Genomic DNA, 17,028 nt, shown 5'->3' with positions numbered 1-17,028 from the left:
CGAAGTGCCATGCACTTCATGAAGTGCATTTACATCCAAGTAAAATTAAGATGAAAAACATATTTAATTACAACTCTCGGTAGTTACAACGTTTTATCAAATAGAAATGTGAAATAAAGTTTTTTTATTTTCAATTTTTTTTTACTATACTCAACGAAAAAGGTACGTAATATCAATAAATATGTTAATTCAGACAACAAACGCAATACTTACAATTTGTCCAATTCTTGGTTTTATTGGAACAGCAAAGCGATGTTTATCAATTCATTATTTTCGTTAGTTGAGCCAATGTATTACGTTTATTGAATGGATGAACATTCATTATGTATACCATAATATCACTTTATTGTTATTACGAATTCTGTTCATTGAGTCAACGAACACTATTCATTGAAACAACGTCGTTAATTGACCGACGAAGACTATTCGTTGTGTCAATAACAGTGTTATTTTTCCTAACGTATTTCGTTTATTTCTACAATTATTTCCGTTTATTCTTACAATTAATTCCTTTCATTCCCACAATAAATACGGTTATTCTTACAAACAATTTTTTATTCAATTTTACAATCAGTTTCGTTCATTCCTACTATGAACGTATTTTATATTAATAATTACTGAATGCATTAGCCCAATGTATGATATTGATTAATAATAATTTTTTAAATCACCATTTTTGTCCTCAACCAAATGGACTTTACACTGTGTGATTTCTCATAATATGAGAAATCATATGATTTCACTTATACGGTGCGCTGGAATAAGTGTTACACCCCCCTCCCCTTATTAACTTATTTATTTTTAGCACATAAGCAAAACGCTCGGACAGGTCGATTTTTAAAATAATCAAAGTATATTATTACATCAATGTTTCGAACTTTACCCTATTACTCTTCAGGTGACAGGCATATCTTTGATTTTTTTAAATGGAAAAGTACATCATGTGGCATCATTTAAAAGTGTTTGAAATAGTGATTCCAAAAATGTATAACACTTTAATCTTTTTTGAGACCGCAGGTGCAAAATTTCGATCGAATTATTTTTAAACGCATTCATTTTTTTGGAATCCTGAGAAAACTAATAAGTATTTTTGAAAAATTTAAACGCAGAATTAAACATTACATTATTACCGAGGGCTGAAAGTCCCTTAGAATAAACAAAAAGTTTATTTTGAATGGTATATTTGAAATTAAAAATCATACTAAATTTTCTCTTTTTCACCCCTGTGACTTAATAAAATAATCATTATAGAAGTTCTCAGGGACTTCAGACCCTCGATAATACTGTAATATTTTATTCTGCGTTAAAATTTTCAAAAATACTAATTAGTTTTCTCAGGATTCGAAAAAAATTTAAAAAGAATTCGACCGAAATTTCACGATAATAGACACACGAAAACTTTCTTCTACTACGGACTACACTTGGAAACGAAATGAAATTATTATTCGGCACTTCGGCAGAGGTAATAGCATTGTTTAACAAAGAATTCTTTTTTAAACAATGGTAACACAGAGAAGCTAGGGGTATCACGATAAGGAAAAGCTGTTACATTTCAAATGGTCAAGCAAAACATTTATTCCCAGAAGAATATTTGTTCAAACATTTTTAATTATTTTTGTTGATACCTTTTTTATTTTCTATCTTACGATAAGAAGTAATCCGAATAAAGTTCTTGAGCCCCGTTTTCCAATATGATGGTTGGGGAACAAGGGTAGCGACCTCACAAACTTGAAGTTAAGCTTATACTTACCCACCTAACACACCAAAAAATGTTATTGTAAAATGATCAGAAAAAAGTTATAACTCCAGAAGAATATTTGTTCAAACATTGTTAATTATTTTTGTTGATACCTTTTTATTTTCTATCGTACGATAAGAAGTAATACGAATAAAGTTCTTGGGCCCCCTTGTCCAAGATAGTGGTCGGGGGACAAGGGTAGCAACCCCACAAACTTGAAGTTAAGGTTATACAGTATACAGGCAAACTTTTTTTATGTGTTAGGGGGGTAAGTATAAGTTATATTTACCCCCCTAACACAGAAAAAAAGTTTGCCTCTTCTGAAAAATGCACGCCAAGGTCTAAAAAATATAAAAAATATATCCCTTCAATGGACTATAATGGCAAACACAAAAGCAGCCAACTCTATATCCTCACCTTATTCTTGTTGTATAATTAATCACACCAATGCTGCACATGGTTGATCTAATTGGCTACAATATTAGAAATTACCTTTCTATTTTTTGAAGCCACCGTTTAATCTTCTTCGCAGTTTACGAACCGCCACTGTTTATAATCAATTAGGAATTCAATTTAAAAAATTTTAATAAAACCTTAGTACAAATTAATGAAACAAAACAAAAAACGTTACTTGGTTTTACTACAAGAATAGCAGGCATCACAATATTCAGAGCTGAAAAATAAAATAAGATTAATTTAAAATGACATGTGGATACACTACTTGTGTCTTTTGAAGAGAACATAATATATAGGTAAAGAAGGGAGTGATTATGATTATCCCTATACAGTAGGGTGCAAATGTATGGAATAAATTCGTTATTTTGTAAGCCGGCGACTTTAAGGAAAAATCCCGAAATAGGTCGATTTTTATTTTTAAATTATGATTTTTGGCATATGTAATATGTATATCATCATACTAGTGACGTCATCCATCTAGGTGTGATGATGGTGTCAAAAAATGCAAGGATGATATTAAATCCCATTTATCTAGGATTGAGGTACATGGGAAATGCAAGCACAAGATCAAGATCGTAGAAGATGAAGGGCTATTATAGTCGATGCGGCGAAGACTTATCCGAGTTGTAAAGCCTATCAAGAAGAGGAAGATATTAGTAATACAGTCAGCAAGTAAATTGAGTAGGTAATGTAATTCCTGTAACTTAACAATTTATCTTACCTGCCCTTTCACAGATTCTCCCTGTATATACACATAAATTTAACATCCTTTGGATCAACCATCTTTTTAGTTGGAAAACTTGATTTTTCTGTTTATTGAATAAATGTATAAACAGCATCGAATTGATACTATCTGTAAATCCATTGATCAGTCTCGGATTCAATGTGACTTTCTCCGAGAAAAATTTTTGAATGTTTTATTTTATTTATGCTCATATTTAAACTTTGGTTTATTAACTGAATATCTGTATCATCTAAGGGAAGTGATCGAAGACTGGGAGCGTAAGGGATGCTTTTGTTCGAAAATTCGTTTAGGACTGCTATTCTCCCACATTTTGCTGGCCGACTAGCCCTAAACAAACAAAGTATGTTTCATTTAAATATTTAATTATAATATTTGTAAAATGAAAGATAGCTTATGTTTCATTTCGGTACAGAGATGATGCATCATCTCAGTGGCGTAACAAAATCCGTCGCCCCCCCCCCCGCAGAATTGGAAAAATGGGGCCCCTTTAAAAAATTACTAAATGCGACATGTGTATCAAAAACTTGTATATGTGTTATAGCCCTTTAAATGAACGTGAAATACGGCGATACCGTGAAATTTTCAATGTCACCACCGAAGTGGTCCAGTCAATACTTTTAGAGTTATTTACGAGAAAAACCACGTTTTCAGACGGTTTTTCTCAAATAGCTCAAAAATTAAGTATTAGTAAGTAGCCAAAAATGTAGCTCATACAAAAATGAAGTCTACCGACCAGGTAAATGCAAATATGTAGCTCATGAAAAATTGTTCTTTTTCGTCAAACTCCAAATCGAATATTTTTACGTGAAATAACCAAAAAATGAAGCCTCTTTCGGGGAAAGTTTTGTTTACTTTTTATAAAAATTTCTATCATCAAAACTAAGCGAGTGACGCTCAAATACAGTTAAAGACTTTTTTGGTAAAAATCATTGTGAAAATCTCCCCCTATTTAGCACTCCAAATAAAACTAATCATTACCGCTTTACAAATTACTTAACTTTTTTTCTATGACCTGTGACCTGTAAGTTTCACGGGTTCAAAGTGCTTATTTTTTGATGGGTTCTATTTGAAAAGGTTCTAACGAGTCCCTTATTACGAGTGTATGCATATTTTGAACAGCCATATCTTAACCAATTTTTGTCTTACAGAAAAACAAAATAAAACAAAAATTTTTATAAAAGCAAAACCTACATTTCTTTACTTTTTGAGATTTTTTGTATCACTAATACTCAAGGGCGGATCCAAGACCGATTTTCGGGGGGCGGGCATGAACTTTTTTTATAATTCATAATTCATGCATAGCTTAGGTTATCTCACACTTTACCTCGTTCAGCACAACCGTTACCACCGTTCAGCACAAAAATAAAAATATTTTTCTCGTAGCAAGCGGGACAGGTGTTTATAAAAACTTTTTTACTATAAAACCATTTTTTTTTAAATAACAACTTCGAACCGATCAAACTTTTACACATTTTTCACATTTTTTTCAGCAAAAAAAAAGGGTCAACTTTATATTGAGCGTTACTTGCTTAGTTTTGATGCTAGAAGCTTGCTATAAAATGCTACAAAAAATGCTATAAAAAATAAAAATAAAGCTCTTTTTTAAACATTAAAAAAATTTCAATGAGTTTTCCCCGAAAAATGCTTCGTTTGTTGGTTATTTCACGTTGTAATATTCGATTTGAAATTGAACAAATAAGAACAATTTTTCATGAGCTAAAACTTTCCTTTTACTGTGTCGATAGACTTCACGAATATGTAGATCATTTTTTTTTGTTTTTTATAAGCTACATTTTTGCTAAAAATATTTTTCGATAAATTTTTGATAATATATCTGGACCTCGGAGGTAATTGAGGTAAACTACACTATGTCGACATGGCGTTTTTCTGAACAAGTTTTTTTAATCCACTAGTTTTATTAGTTGGAGTATAGAAATTGATTATATATTATCATTAAAATATAGACAGATTTGTATTACCATTCTAAGTGCTCTAAACTTTGTTGCAAACACACGCTACCCACATAACAATTTCATGTTCTTAGTAGATTCATAGAACATACTTTTCAGAAAAAGTATATACTTAGAATATGCGTAATTACCATTGCGAATGTGCAGAGCATATACTGAGTATATACTACATTACAGTACTTAAACGTTCTATGTATATACTTAGAATGTACTACCGCACTTCTTTTCAGTATATACCAAGAACATACTTTTTAGAAGATTCTAAGGAGGTGCTATAAACCTTCTATTTATATACTTAGAATGTACTATCGCACATATTTTTAGTATATGGGAAGAATATTCCAAGGAAGTGCTATATACCTTCTAGTTGCATACTTAGAATGTACTAGGGCACATATTTTTAGTATATGGGAAGAATATTCCAAGGAAGTGCTATATACCTTCTATGTATATACTTAGAATGTACTATCGCACATATTTTAAGTATATGGGAAGAATACTCCAAGGATGTGCTATATTTCTCAGAAGTATGTTTTCAACATCACCCAATCTCATCCTAGGTTCTACTAATATATTATATTTACATATTCTATAATTGCATATGAGAATGTATAGTTATTACATTCTACAATATTACGTAAAAAGTAAGTATAAAATATATAAACTTTAGTTAGTTATATAGGTACCTATGTATAATAAATATTATATGGGTAAGTAGCCTATATATAAAATATAAGTAATATATTTAGTTATTATGTGCACATCAAAATAAAACTGCTGCTTATATAATTATATAATTAGTCCTGTCGCCAGGGGGGGTACAACGGCCTCGTTAATTCAGATGGACTTACCCAAGTTTTTTTTATGTATTTTGACCCGTAGAACACGAATTTTTTGGGTAACAGTTGATCCGGATGTCGATAAGATTGTTATAGACCAAGAACTTGAGGAATCAAATAACAGCGATTTTTGGCAAAACAAAACAATATTTTGTATTTTTTGGGTCATTTTAAGCAAAAAATATTTCTACAAGTTTTTTAGTACAATGCACAGTTTTCGAGATAAACGCGGTTGAACTTTCAAAAAATCGAAAAACTGCAATTTTTAAACCCGAATAAATTTTGATTAAAAAATAAAATAGCAATTCTGCTTAGCGCCTTTGAAAGTTCAAGTCAAATTATTTCGGTTTTGATTATTTTCATTGCTAAAAATTTATTGTGTTATTGCTAAACAAAGCTACAAACAACTAGTGCGTGAGTGATGTTTCTATGATTTCTCATTTAAAATCGAACGAGTAGGTAGAATAGGTACTAGTGCAATCAAGACTATTTCTACGTTACATGCGTTAAAACGCATGTAAAAGCACGGGAAACCCTACGTGTTTATAGCTTTGTTAAACAATAAAAAAATAAATTTTTACCAATGCAAATAATCAAAACCGATATAATTTGACTTAAACTTTCAAATGCGGTAAGCAGACTTGCTATTTTATTTTTTAATCAAAAGTTATTCGGGTTCAAAAATTGCAATTTTTCGATTTTTTTAAAGTTCAACCGCGTTTTTCTCGAAAACTGTGCATCCTACGAAAAAACTTGTAGAAATATTTTTTACTTAAAATGGCCCAAAAAATACAAAATATTGTTTTGTTTTGCCAAAAATCGCTGTTATTTGATTCCTCAAGTTCTTGGTCTATAACAATCTTATCAACATCCGGATCAACTGTTACCCAAAAAATTCGTGTTCTACGGGTCAAAATACATAAAAAAAACTTGAGTAAGTCCATCTGAATTAACGAGGCCGTTGTACCCCCCCTGGCGACAGGACTAAATAGCCAAATATATAATATAATATGTATGTAAATTACTAAAATTTATAGGTATCTATATACATTATACATACTTTTACTTACTAGGTATTTAGGAAATATTAAGTACCAATATGAATTTATTATTTTCAAGCTGCTTTTTATGTTCTTAAAATGTTTTAGTCCTTGTAGCTAGAACTACAATGGCTTCGTCCGCACAGGCAGCGTAGACATAAATGCCTTAACTGTACTGGAAACTATTTTCATATTTTGCCTTTTTGTTACCTACCCCCTTCCCTTGTGCAGGTATAAAATATGCAATGCAAGGGTCAGTATAACAATGAATGGCCGTTTCCGGATTCCCGAAAATTATAGGTAAAAATATTTTTATGGTATAAACTCAAATCAAAATGGTGTATTCATTTCAATTGAAAACGAAACGAGAATTTCTCATTTTTCTTCAATAGAATTAAGTTTTAAACTTTTTTACCATACAATTAAAACGGTTTAAAAAATGATGAATTAGAAGGTTCAGTAGTACCTACCAAAATACCTAAATTTTATTAATTATTCTTAACGCGAAGTTGATAATCTATAGGCTAACATTATTCTTCTTCCTATAGGTACATACAGTATATTCTTTTTAAGATATTTTAAAAGTATATACAAGTATGTGTTAAGCATATACTTTTGCATATACTTACGCATATACTAAGAATATTCGATTAAGGTATATTCTAAGAATAAACTTTTACGAACATTTCGAGATACTACGTACACGAATGTGCTCAGTATATTCGGTGCAAGAATATTCTTCGAAGCACATGCAAAGAACATGAAATTTAGAATGTTTTTTATGGTACATGCTATGCTTGTACTACGCATATACTAAAAAGGATATACTTCGACGAATGTTGGCAGGATATGCTTAGAACATGATGCGAACATCATTGTTATGTGGGTAAACACAGTTGCTCGAAATGACATAGTGTAGTTTACCTCCGAGGTCCAGATATTTAATTAAATAAAATACTTATTTTTTGAGTTATTTGCGAAACACCGCCTCAATACGTGGTTTTTTTGTTGAAAAATAAACATTTTCACTCACTTGAAAAGTATTGACTTAGATAAAGAAGCTCTATAGAACAAAAGTTGCTTATAATTAGTCAATGTATCCATTTCCGGACTTATTTGAAACGTATATTTTTCACCCTCGAGAAGAGACTCTCACCTCCGAAGTAAAAGCAACCGACAGGACAACTCCAACATTGAAGTGTAGAATAAGTAGAATCTAAATCCAAATTGCCAAGCAAATACGTCTTGACTCGTGACGCTGATAATTACACTCCAAAACGGTCATTTACTGTGCTATTAGTGTATTCGTGCACTGTTTATGACATTAGACTTTATTACGGTTGTCTTGTCCGACGGTGGTGGGGAGACTTATCATTTTTGACTTTACGTCACAAGAGTTTACATTCCCATATTTTTAAATGATTTTCGATCATTGAATGTGTGTTATTGTGTATATATGTGTATTATTTGTGTTATTATGAAATAATTAGACAAATAGTACACATTTTATCTTATACCGGGTGGTGAATCGTAAAAAGGGCCATAGGAAACTCAATGTAAAATAGTGAATTGTTGAATTCCTGCTTCCCTAATTATTTTACATCAAAAGTCATGAGAGAATACTTGTAGAGAATTAAAATCTGTATTAAAATCAAAAGTTAAAATTGTTCTACGATTTAAATGCATTCCAAAATTTTGAAAAATATGATACATTTGCCACAATAGGTATGCGTGTAAAAGTAAGGCCACACGTTACTATTTAACTGACAGTGCTCACACCATTGACTGAATAAAAAAATCTTTATTATAGGGCTTTTCATTCACAGTCATTTGTTTCGAGCTTCTGCCATGTGTCACATAATATTAATATATCTACGTCATACGTTATTGGTATTGCTATGATACAAACCAAAGACATATGACGTAGATATATTAATATTATGTGACACATGACAGAAGCTCGAAACAAATGACAATTGATGAAAAGCCCTATTAATCCTTTCTCCGCAACTTAGGGTTTCTTATCAACTGTATTGTTTTTAAACAATAGATGATAAAATAAAAATATTGACAGTTCAAAAATGTGAACATTATTGCATTGTGTGTGGCCTAAGTTTGGGCTGAAAACTAAAATGTATTACATTTTTACAAAAATTTGGAATAAATATGTTTAATTACGTAGACCAATTTTAACAGTTATTTCCAATACAGATTTCAATCCTCTACAAATAGTTTCTAATGTCTTTTGATGTACAATAATTATTAGGGAAGCTGGAATTCAACAGTTCAGAATTTTACATTGAGTTAATGCAAAATTTTGACGCATGTCAAAATTCTCAATGTGTTTTAATTGTATTCATTTTTTTCGAATCCTGAGAAAACTAATAAATATTTTTGAAAAATTTAAACTCAGAATGAAAGACTACATTATTACCGAGGGCTGAAAGTCCCTGAAAACTTCTATAATGTTTATTTTAATAAGTTACAGGGCTGAAAATAAAAGAGAAGTGTGATATTTAATTTCAAATATTTCATTCAATAGAATCTGCTTGTTTATTTTAAGGGGCTTTCCGCCCTCGGTAATAATGTAATCTTGCATCCTGCGTTTAAATTTTTCTAAAATACTTGGTTTTCTCAGGATTCGAAAAAAATCATATTACGATTCAAATGACAGTAAACTCTCGTGACGTAATCTCACCCTTAATGTTCATTGGTTAGTCGATTTAGGCAACCGTAGTAATGTCTAAGAACCGTGGTTTATGACAACTTACATTTTTCGTCTTTATTGGTATAGAATAAAATAGAAAGAAAATTAATAAACCACTATATTATTACATAGTATTATTCTATGAGATAAACAACTTTCTTCGGGCACTACTATCAGCGAATATATTTATCTACAATGTTATTAATACATGCATACAATACATAGGTACAGCTGGTTCCTAAAAAAACTGATACGACTCTTAGTAAGATTTGCTCATTTTGAGCAGTGTATGATTGGTCTGACATTATATTATATTTATTATTGCAGACAAATAATAAAATAAACAAACAAACAGCCATTTTTTGAGGTTGAAGTTATCTGACAAATTTTAAGATTTGGCAGTGACAGTGACAGTATGTAAATAATAAGTATTTATCCTTCAATATAATAAAATAAATATAATTAAACTCATATTCCTTATATCACACCTCATCAAAAGCTTTTTACAAGAAGATATGTCAGCGATTTTGATATGGCTTAGAGCCAGACTACATCAAGATCGCTTATAAATCGTGCTGGTAATTGCCTTGCAGCGAGACCAAGAACAAAAAGAAGAAGAAGAAGAAAGTACACTGCTCAATTTTCTACAAAATACGCTTTAAGAGTCGTATCAGTTTTTTTTGGAACCAGCTGTACATACGATACATTGTATCATCCGATGGGCAACTTTATTTTCAATACTGCATTGCTTAAAAAACGTTGCCTATGTATGCGCACAATAATATAACAATAACACATTTTTACATTTATTAGACGACAAGATGGGCCCCTGATATATTGGGGCCCCCCGCAAGCTTCATGCTGCGGGGGCCTTTGTTACGCCCCTGCATCATCTCTATACGTACGTTTCGGTCTCTTCAGACGTCCTCAGTTGGGCTACATGAACACCTCTGGGCCTAGATTCCGTGCACTGTAGATATCTACATGTCGCTTTCTATCGATATTTGAATATCAAAATATTTGAATTTTTAGCTTTAATTGAATTATTTTCTAGTTTTGCTAGGTTGTACTCTAATTGATAAACTAGAGCAAAACTAGAAAATAATTCAATTAAAGCTAAAAATTCATATATTTTGATATTCAAATATCGATAGAAAGCGACATGTAGATATCTACAGTGCACGGAATCTAGGCCCTGAATCGAAACGAAACCAAACTGTCTATTTAAGCTGAATTATAAAAAATCATTCGCGTATCTGATGCTCTAGCGACATCTATTACAGAAATAAGAAGTCCCAGATGTAAACAATAAATCTAAAACTTCTTATGGAACTATCATAACAGCATAACTAAATACCTGATTAAATTGTCAACTCCAATATCGTTTAACCTTGCTTGAACTTCTTCGCTAGGATGGTGCATATCTGTAGTATATAGTTTTGTTTTGATATGATCTAAGTCGATTTCCATGGATGAACAAATTTTTGTGCGGAATATTGGAATTACTTTTTCAGCTACCTTAAAGAAAGTTATACTTTAAGAACATGATTAATAAGCATCTCTTCATCATGAGATTTAAATAAAAGCGCTGAAGGAAAGCCAGATATGGAACCCGAAACTTCGAACTACATACAGTGAAAACCGTTAATAATGGACTCCAAGGGACCTAGAGTTTTGTCTATTATAGCCGATTTCTATTAGAACTAATACGAGTAAATCTTTTATAATGGACTGTCTACTATTCCTAATTTTTATCGTTTGTAATGGACATTCCATTGGGGTTCAAAGGAGTAGTGATGCGCAATACAAGAGGTGTCGCTTGCTGGTAACATCTCTAGCCACTCCTACTCAATTCGTATCCTCACCTCTAAGAAGTGTGACTTAATCACACGGGTGGACCCCGGTAAACCTCAGCAACCCTACCCGAGATTGGGTAACGAATCCCAGTGGAAAGTAGGGTCAGGGTCGACGTGGAAGGGAGAAATGGCCCTCCGAAAAGGAGGTTGGGCGTAGGGCTAACAACCCTAACCTAGAAAACACACATGTTACGAACGTTCAAGGAAAGAAAACCGGACTGATCAAACGACGACGGCTGCGCGAGAAAAAGGTACACGATTTAAGAATTGCGACATGGAACATCCGATCCCTATACAGACCGGGAGCCCTCCAAAATCTGCTCGGTGAACTGAATAGATATAACTTATTAGGTACGTTTGAACGAAAAATCCTCAGACACATATATAAGGGGGTGAAGGAAAATGACGTATGGCGCAGAAGATTTTGAACTATACGCAACATACAACGAACCCGACGTTATAACATCCATAAAGATCGGACGTCTGCGCTGGATGAGCCATGTTGAACGGATGTTGGAGACCGAAACACCAAAACATATAATGAGGCAAATACCAGTAGGGAGAAGATCAAAGGGAAGACTCAAACTTAGATACATGGAACAAGATCTGAAAACACTTGAGATTACCCACTGGAAGAACAAAGCAAGGAACAGAACAGAATGGCGGAAAATCCTAGAACAAGCCAGGACCCAAAAGGGATCTCGAGCTACTGATGATGATGAATGGACATTCCATTATAAATGATTTTCCAAAAATTACACGATGTATGTTCTATTAATTGACAAATGCAAGAATACTAGAAAATCGGATTTGATTGCACAATATGAGGAACAAGTTTTGACGATCTATTACAACCGATTTTTACAGGGGATAGGGGCGGGAATTTGTGTCTATTACAGTCGATTTTTACACTAAAAACGATTGTCTATTACAAATGACTCCTATGCATTAACTCCATAACATTCGGATGGACTGGATTATTTGTCCGCTACAAGTGATAGTCTACTATAACTGATTCTATTATAAACAGTTTTCACTGTAGTTTTGGGACATTTTGAACATAGTTGTGTAAACTTATTTATTTATTTATTAAGCTCAACAGGCCTTGAAGGCCTAGGGCTGAAAGATTTAATGATTCTTTACAATTACTATTACATATCTATATAATGCTATATCCTGTACTCTATCTCTATACTACTATATAAAATATTACATTTGTTTATACATATAAAACACTTAATACTACACTTAATATTCCTTATAGTTTTTCCATACATTTCTTCACCACTTCCTTCCATTGTTTTCTGTCCAAAGCTTTTTCTTTCCAGTTTACAATATTACTTTTTTGTAAGTCTTCATATACGCTGTCCTTCCATCTCCTTCTTGGTCTACGTATTCTTCTTTGTTGTATTGGTTTACGTGATAGAACCATTTTTGGCATTCTTTCCTTTCCCATTCTTTCAATGTGTCCTAAGTATCGGATTCTCTGTGGTTTGATTGACGTCGTTATTTTTGGTTCATTATATAGTTCTTCCAGTTCCTTATTATTTCTTCTTCTTCATTGACCATCTATTTTCACGCCTCCATATATTTATTGCTCTTTGTATTTTCCTCTCCCATCTTTCTAAAAGGTCTATTTCTGATTTTTTTAGCACCCATGTTTCACATGCATATAGGTATGTAGCTGTAGGTCTGATAACTGTTTTGTAGATTCTTATTTTTGTTTTTCTTGAGACATATTTAGATTTCATTAATGGTCGCAACGCTCCATACTTTTTGTTTCCTTTTGCTATCCTTGTTTTTATCTCCTCTTCTCCATGTCCCTTTTCATCTACTTTTACACCCAGGTATGTAAATTCTTAAACTCTTTTAAATGTGCATACATTTTTTCCTTCTATCTCCAATGTGAAATTGTCTTCTTTTTCTTTATCTGTTTCTCCCATTATCATGTATTTTGTATTTTCCTTATTTATGAGAAGACCAAAAATTTTGGCTCGTTTTATTATATTGCTCATTAATTTTGTTAGCTCTTTCTTACTTGTCGATAATAATGTGTAAACTTTAACGAATTTTATTCATGTAGTTATCGTGTGCCTCTTATCCAGTTAGGGTAAATGGCGTCTACGTGATCTTTATATGTTGTCTTAATTTTGATCTTAACCAAACCAGCTTTGTGGCATCTCTACCATCCGATTTACTTAGATTGGTAATATTTACTGGGCGAATTATAAATACCCAAAAATATTAATTTAACAATCAAATAACTTAGTGTACAAAAAGTTCTTAATGTAAAAAATTGCTACTTACAGAATCTAAATTAAAGAAAAGTGGGAAAGTGGCTAGGTTGTCAATGCCGTAGGGAACATCCCAAACTTAGAAATTTGACCTTTAACTTCCGGTTCTAGAGTTTCAACCGGAAATACTGTTTTAAAGACGCCGAAATATTACAAGCGATATATTATTTGACGCGCCTTAGCAAGACGAAAACAAACATGTACTTCCGGTTAAAAAGTTTACATTATAGTCGCAGAAATAGTACATATGATATGTTTTTCTTTCTCCCCTTCCTTTTATCCTATCAGAGTGTCGGATTTGAGCTGGTTATTTTAATTTCCATTCACTCATCTCTTCCATTCTTCCTGCCATTATTTTAAATTCCTCGAGTGAGTTTTGTTTAACTTTTTCTACTACTTACTTGCTGTATCCATTTTTTCTTGATCTGTCTCTTTTTCTTTTTTCGATGTTCTTTGCTTCGTGGACTTTTCTTGCAATTCTATTGGGTTGTTGGGTTTTGACGTCACATGCGGTCAAAATGTTATGACCGGAAGTTGGCAAAAATTTATTTTCGTATATTAGTCGACGCAAAGTTATACGAAGAGTTCAAATATCCACTTCCGGTTAATCCGGTTCTACTTTCGATCACTTTGGGTGAAAACTTAGGACTTGCGAAGTCCAATTGCTTGAAACTTCTGTAATTACGCATTTACTGATGTAGCTAAATTGTCAGCATATTTATTAATTCTAAGTGATAGGTTTATTACTTAAATACAAAAGATATAAAAGCTTCATACCTTAGAATTTGACTGGTTTAAGGATGTTTTTGATTTTTCAACACTTGTTTGTGAATCGGCAAGTATATCGTCAATATTTATAACTGGTGTTGATTTGACCCCTTTTGCTTTTACGGATAAGGAGATTACTAGGTCTTGATTGCACTAAAATATAGATAAATAAACAATCCGTCCAAGTATAATCCACAAGACAATCGAATGCAACAGAGAACCTGATGCTCTCAATAGGTCAGAACCATGCCATTACACGCCCTTCGATTCCAAAACTAAACATAATCACTGTAGTTAAAATATTCTGTAAAGCACCACCTATACATGAAAAGGAAGAATACAGGGTACCGCGTATGGAGAGAAAAGCACTACGTATGTCAAAAGCTGACAAGGGCAACGCAACCGCAATCATGATAAAAGCCAATAACAGAAGAAAATTGAAATGGACCCTACACGAAACCAACAAAAGATCCAACTAAATCAATACAAAACAAAATATACAAAAATTTGCACAGGAACAACTGACAGACCACCAAAGAAGACACCAACACCACACCACAGCACGACACCACACCCATAACAACCCCCAAAAATTCACAAGGAGAAAACGCACACCTGAGACCAAATTTGCAGCAGCAAATTGTTTGGGACTCCGTATGGTTGTGGTGTTCTGCTGTGGTGTGGTGTTGGTGTTTTCTTTGGTGGTCTGCCAGTTGTTCCTTAAATTTGTGCAAATTTTGTATATTATGTTTTCCAGTGATAGGGTCCATTTGTGACCAATTCTTGAATTTCTCCTAATATTGACTTTTGTCCTGCGTAAAGCTTTGAAGCTTTTACGCAGAACTATATGCCAAAAAAGAATTAAAAAAATACCAACTAACCAAATAATAATTCAATTCGAAACAAAAGTAAAAAATGTGAACTCAGAACTCAGAACTTCAATGGGATAAGCAAGGCATAGGTGAAAGTGGCCGTAAAGGAAACGAAAAATAACAAAGCTACAGGTAAAGATGGAGTTATAGCGGAAATGCTAAAATATGCAAGACAACCAATTATTATTAATCTACTCAATCTACTCCAAAGAACAAGCAGGATTTAGGAAAGGTTTTAACACCTGTGACCACCTCTTGACAATGAAGATTCTTATAAAAAAACCAACGAATATAACATACCGATTTCCATCGCTTTTGTTTACTTTGGAAAAGCCTTTAACAATGTTGAGCGCTGGGCTATAAAATGCCCACTACACAGCGGCAGAATAGACTACCGATACACAGAATTAATACTCAACATCTACAGAAATGCTACAACCAAAATAAAACTGCACGAATATAAATATAGTCCGTCAAGAAAGTATCCGGAGTTTTATATTTTTCCTAATTTTAATAGATTTTCTTTTTGTAACATTTTAAGACAAAAGTAATGCATCAAGTAGGTTGTTCCGATAGTAGGTTATGGACACACCATCTGTCAAATATTGTTGTTTGTAAACAGACTTGTGAAATAATAGGTGCGTTCGCGGGTACAGTTGACAAATTGTCGCCGACAATTTCTAACCTCAATTAATAAAAATAATACCGTTAATAGATAAATATACAAGGTTTATTTACATTTAATTAATATTAATAACTAATTATTAAATTATACTAGGTAAATATACCTTGTATATTTATTTATTAACGATATTATTTATATCATTTTAAAGTGCGCATGCGTTTTGCTGCTAATTTGTCGCCGACTAGTCATCGACAGGCACCCGCGAACGCACTTACTGTCGCAAGTAGAAAAAAGAAAAGTGGTGGAATATTTTTATAGAAATGGTGTCCGAAACGTTAAAAAATTAGTGAAATTGACTGAACTGGGAAAAACTGCAGTGTTTGAGACAATAAAGAGGATAGAAAATGGCATAGATATGAGACATAGACCAGTTTCGGGTAAACCGCGTAAGATTCGCGGAAACAATTTAAATGCTTTTAGTGGCTTTATGACGACAAAATCCGCTCCTAGGGTTTCTAAAATTAGCGAACAGATTTGGAAATCAACGAAGAATAAAATTGTGCCCAGAAACTGTCCGCATGTATCTAAAAAAGCAAGGCTACATATCAAGGAATCAAAAAAAATCCCTATAATGTCACCTCTGCAAATGCAACGAAGAATACATTTTTGTCAACGTTTTCGAGAAGATGATTTTAATAATGTCTTTATATCTGATGAAATTTGTTTCCAGCTTGGTGCAAATCATCCAAAAGTCCTATCAAGAGAAAATGTTACCGTTCAAATTTCCAAATTTCCCACTAAAATAATGGTTTGGGGAGCAATATCTCAGCGTGTTGCTAAACCTCTCTGTATAGTTAATGGTACTGTTGATAGTGCGAAATATTGTGGCATCCTAAATGGTTTTCTTCTTGAAACGGCTCATGTTTTATATTCAGAGGGGTGGCGTTTGCAGCAAGATAATGCAAGATGCCATACTTCTGCTTATACTCAAGCTTGGATGCAAGAACACGAATTGACAACAATTCCGTGGCCAGCAGCATTTCCAGATCTTAGCCCCATTGAAAACATATGGGGACTGATGAAGATTGAAGTGGAACGAGCAGTGCCACGAGATAAAG

At 32.8% G+C, this 17,028-nt stretch overlaps 1 protein-coding gene across 2 annotated transcripts in view; it reads right to left on the bottom strand.

Moving 5' to 3' along the window:
* Positions 1–2,305: 2,305 nt before the first annotated feature.
* Positions 2,306–17,028, bottom strand: part of LOC114344918 (uncharacterized) — a 40,479-nt gene continuing 25,756 nt past the window's right edge. The window contains exons 5-8 of one of the 2 annotated variants that reach the window (XM_050646426.1): positions 14,423–14,566; positions 10,853–11,013; positions 2,916–3,266; positions 2,306–2,411 (exon numbers count right to left, since the gene is read on the bottom strand). In XM_050646426.1, the coding sequence (XP_050502383.1) occupies positions 3,044–3,266; positions 10,853–11,013; positions 14,423–14,566 (528 nt within the window). In that variant the 3' untranslated portion in view covers positions 2,306–2,411; positions 2,916–3,043. Of the gene's footprint in view, positions 2,412–2,915; positions 3,267–10,852; positions 11,014–14,422; positions 14,567–17,028 lie in introns of those variants that run through there. The other variant, XM_050646427.1, reaches the window with a different exon arrangement.

This window comes from Diabrotica virgifera, chromosome 3 (genome assembly GCF_917563875.1).
Source record: "Diabrotica virgifera virgifera chromosome 3, PGI_DIABVI_V3a".
Lineage (NCBI taxonomy): Eukaryota > Metazoa > Arthropoda > Insecta > Coleoptera > Chrysomelidae > Diabrotica > Diabrotica virgifera.
This window is presented reverse-complemented; position numbering and strand designations above follow the sequence as displayed.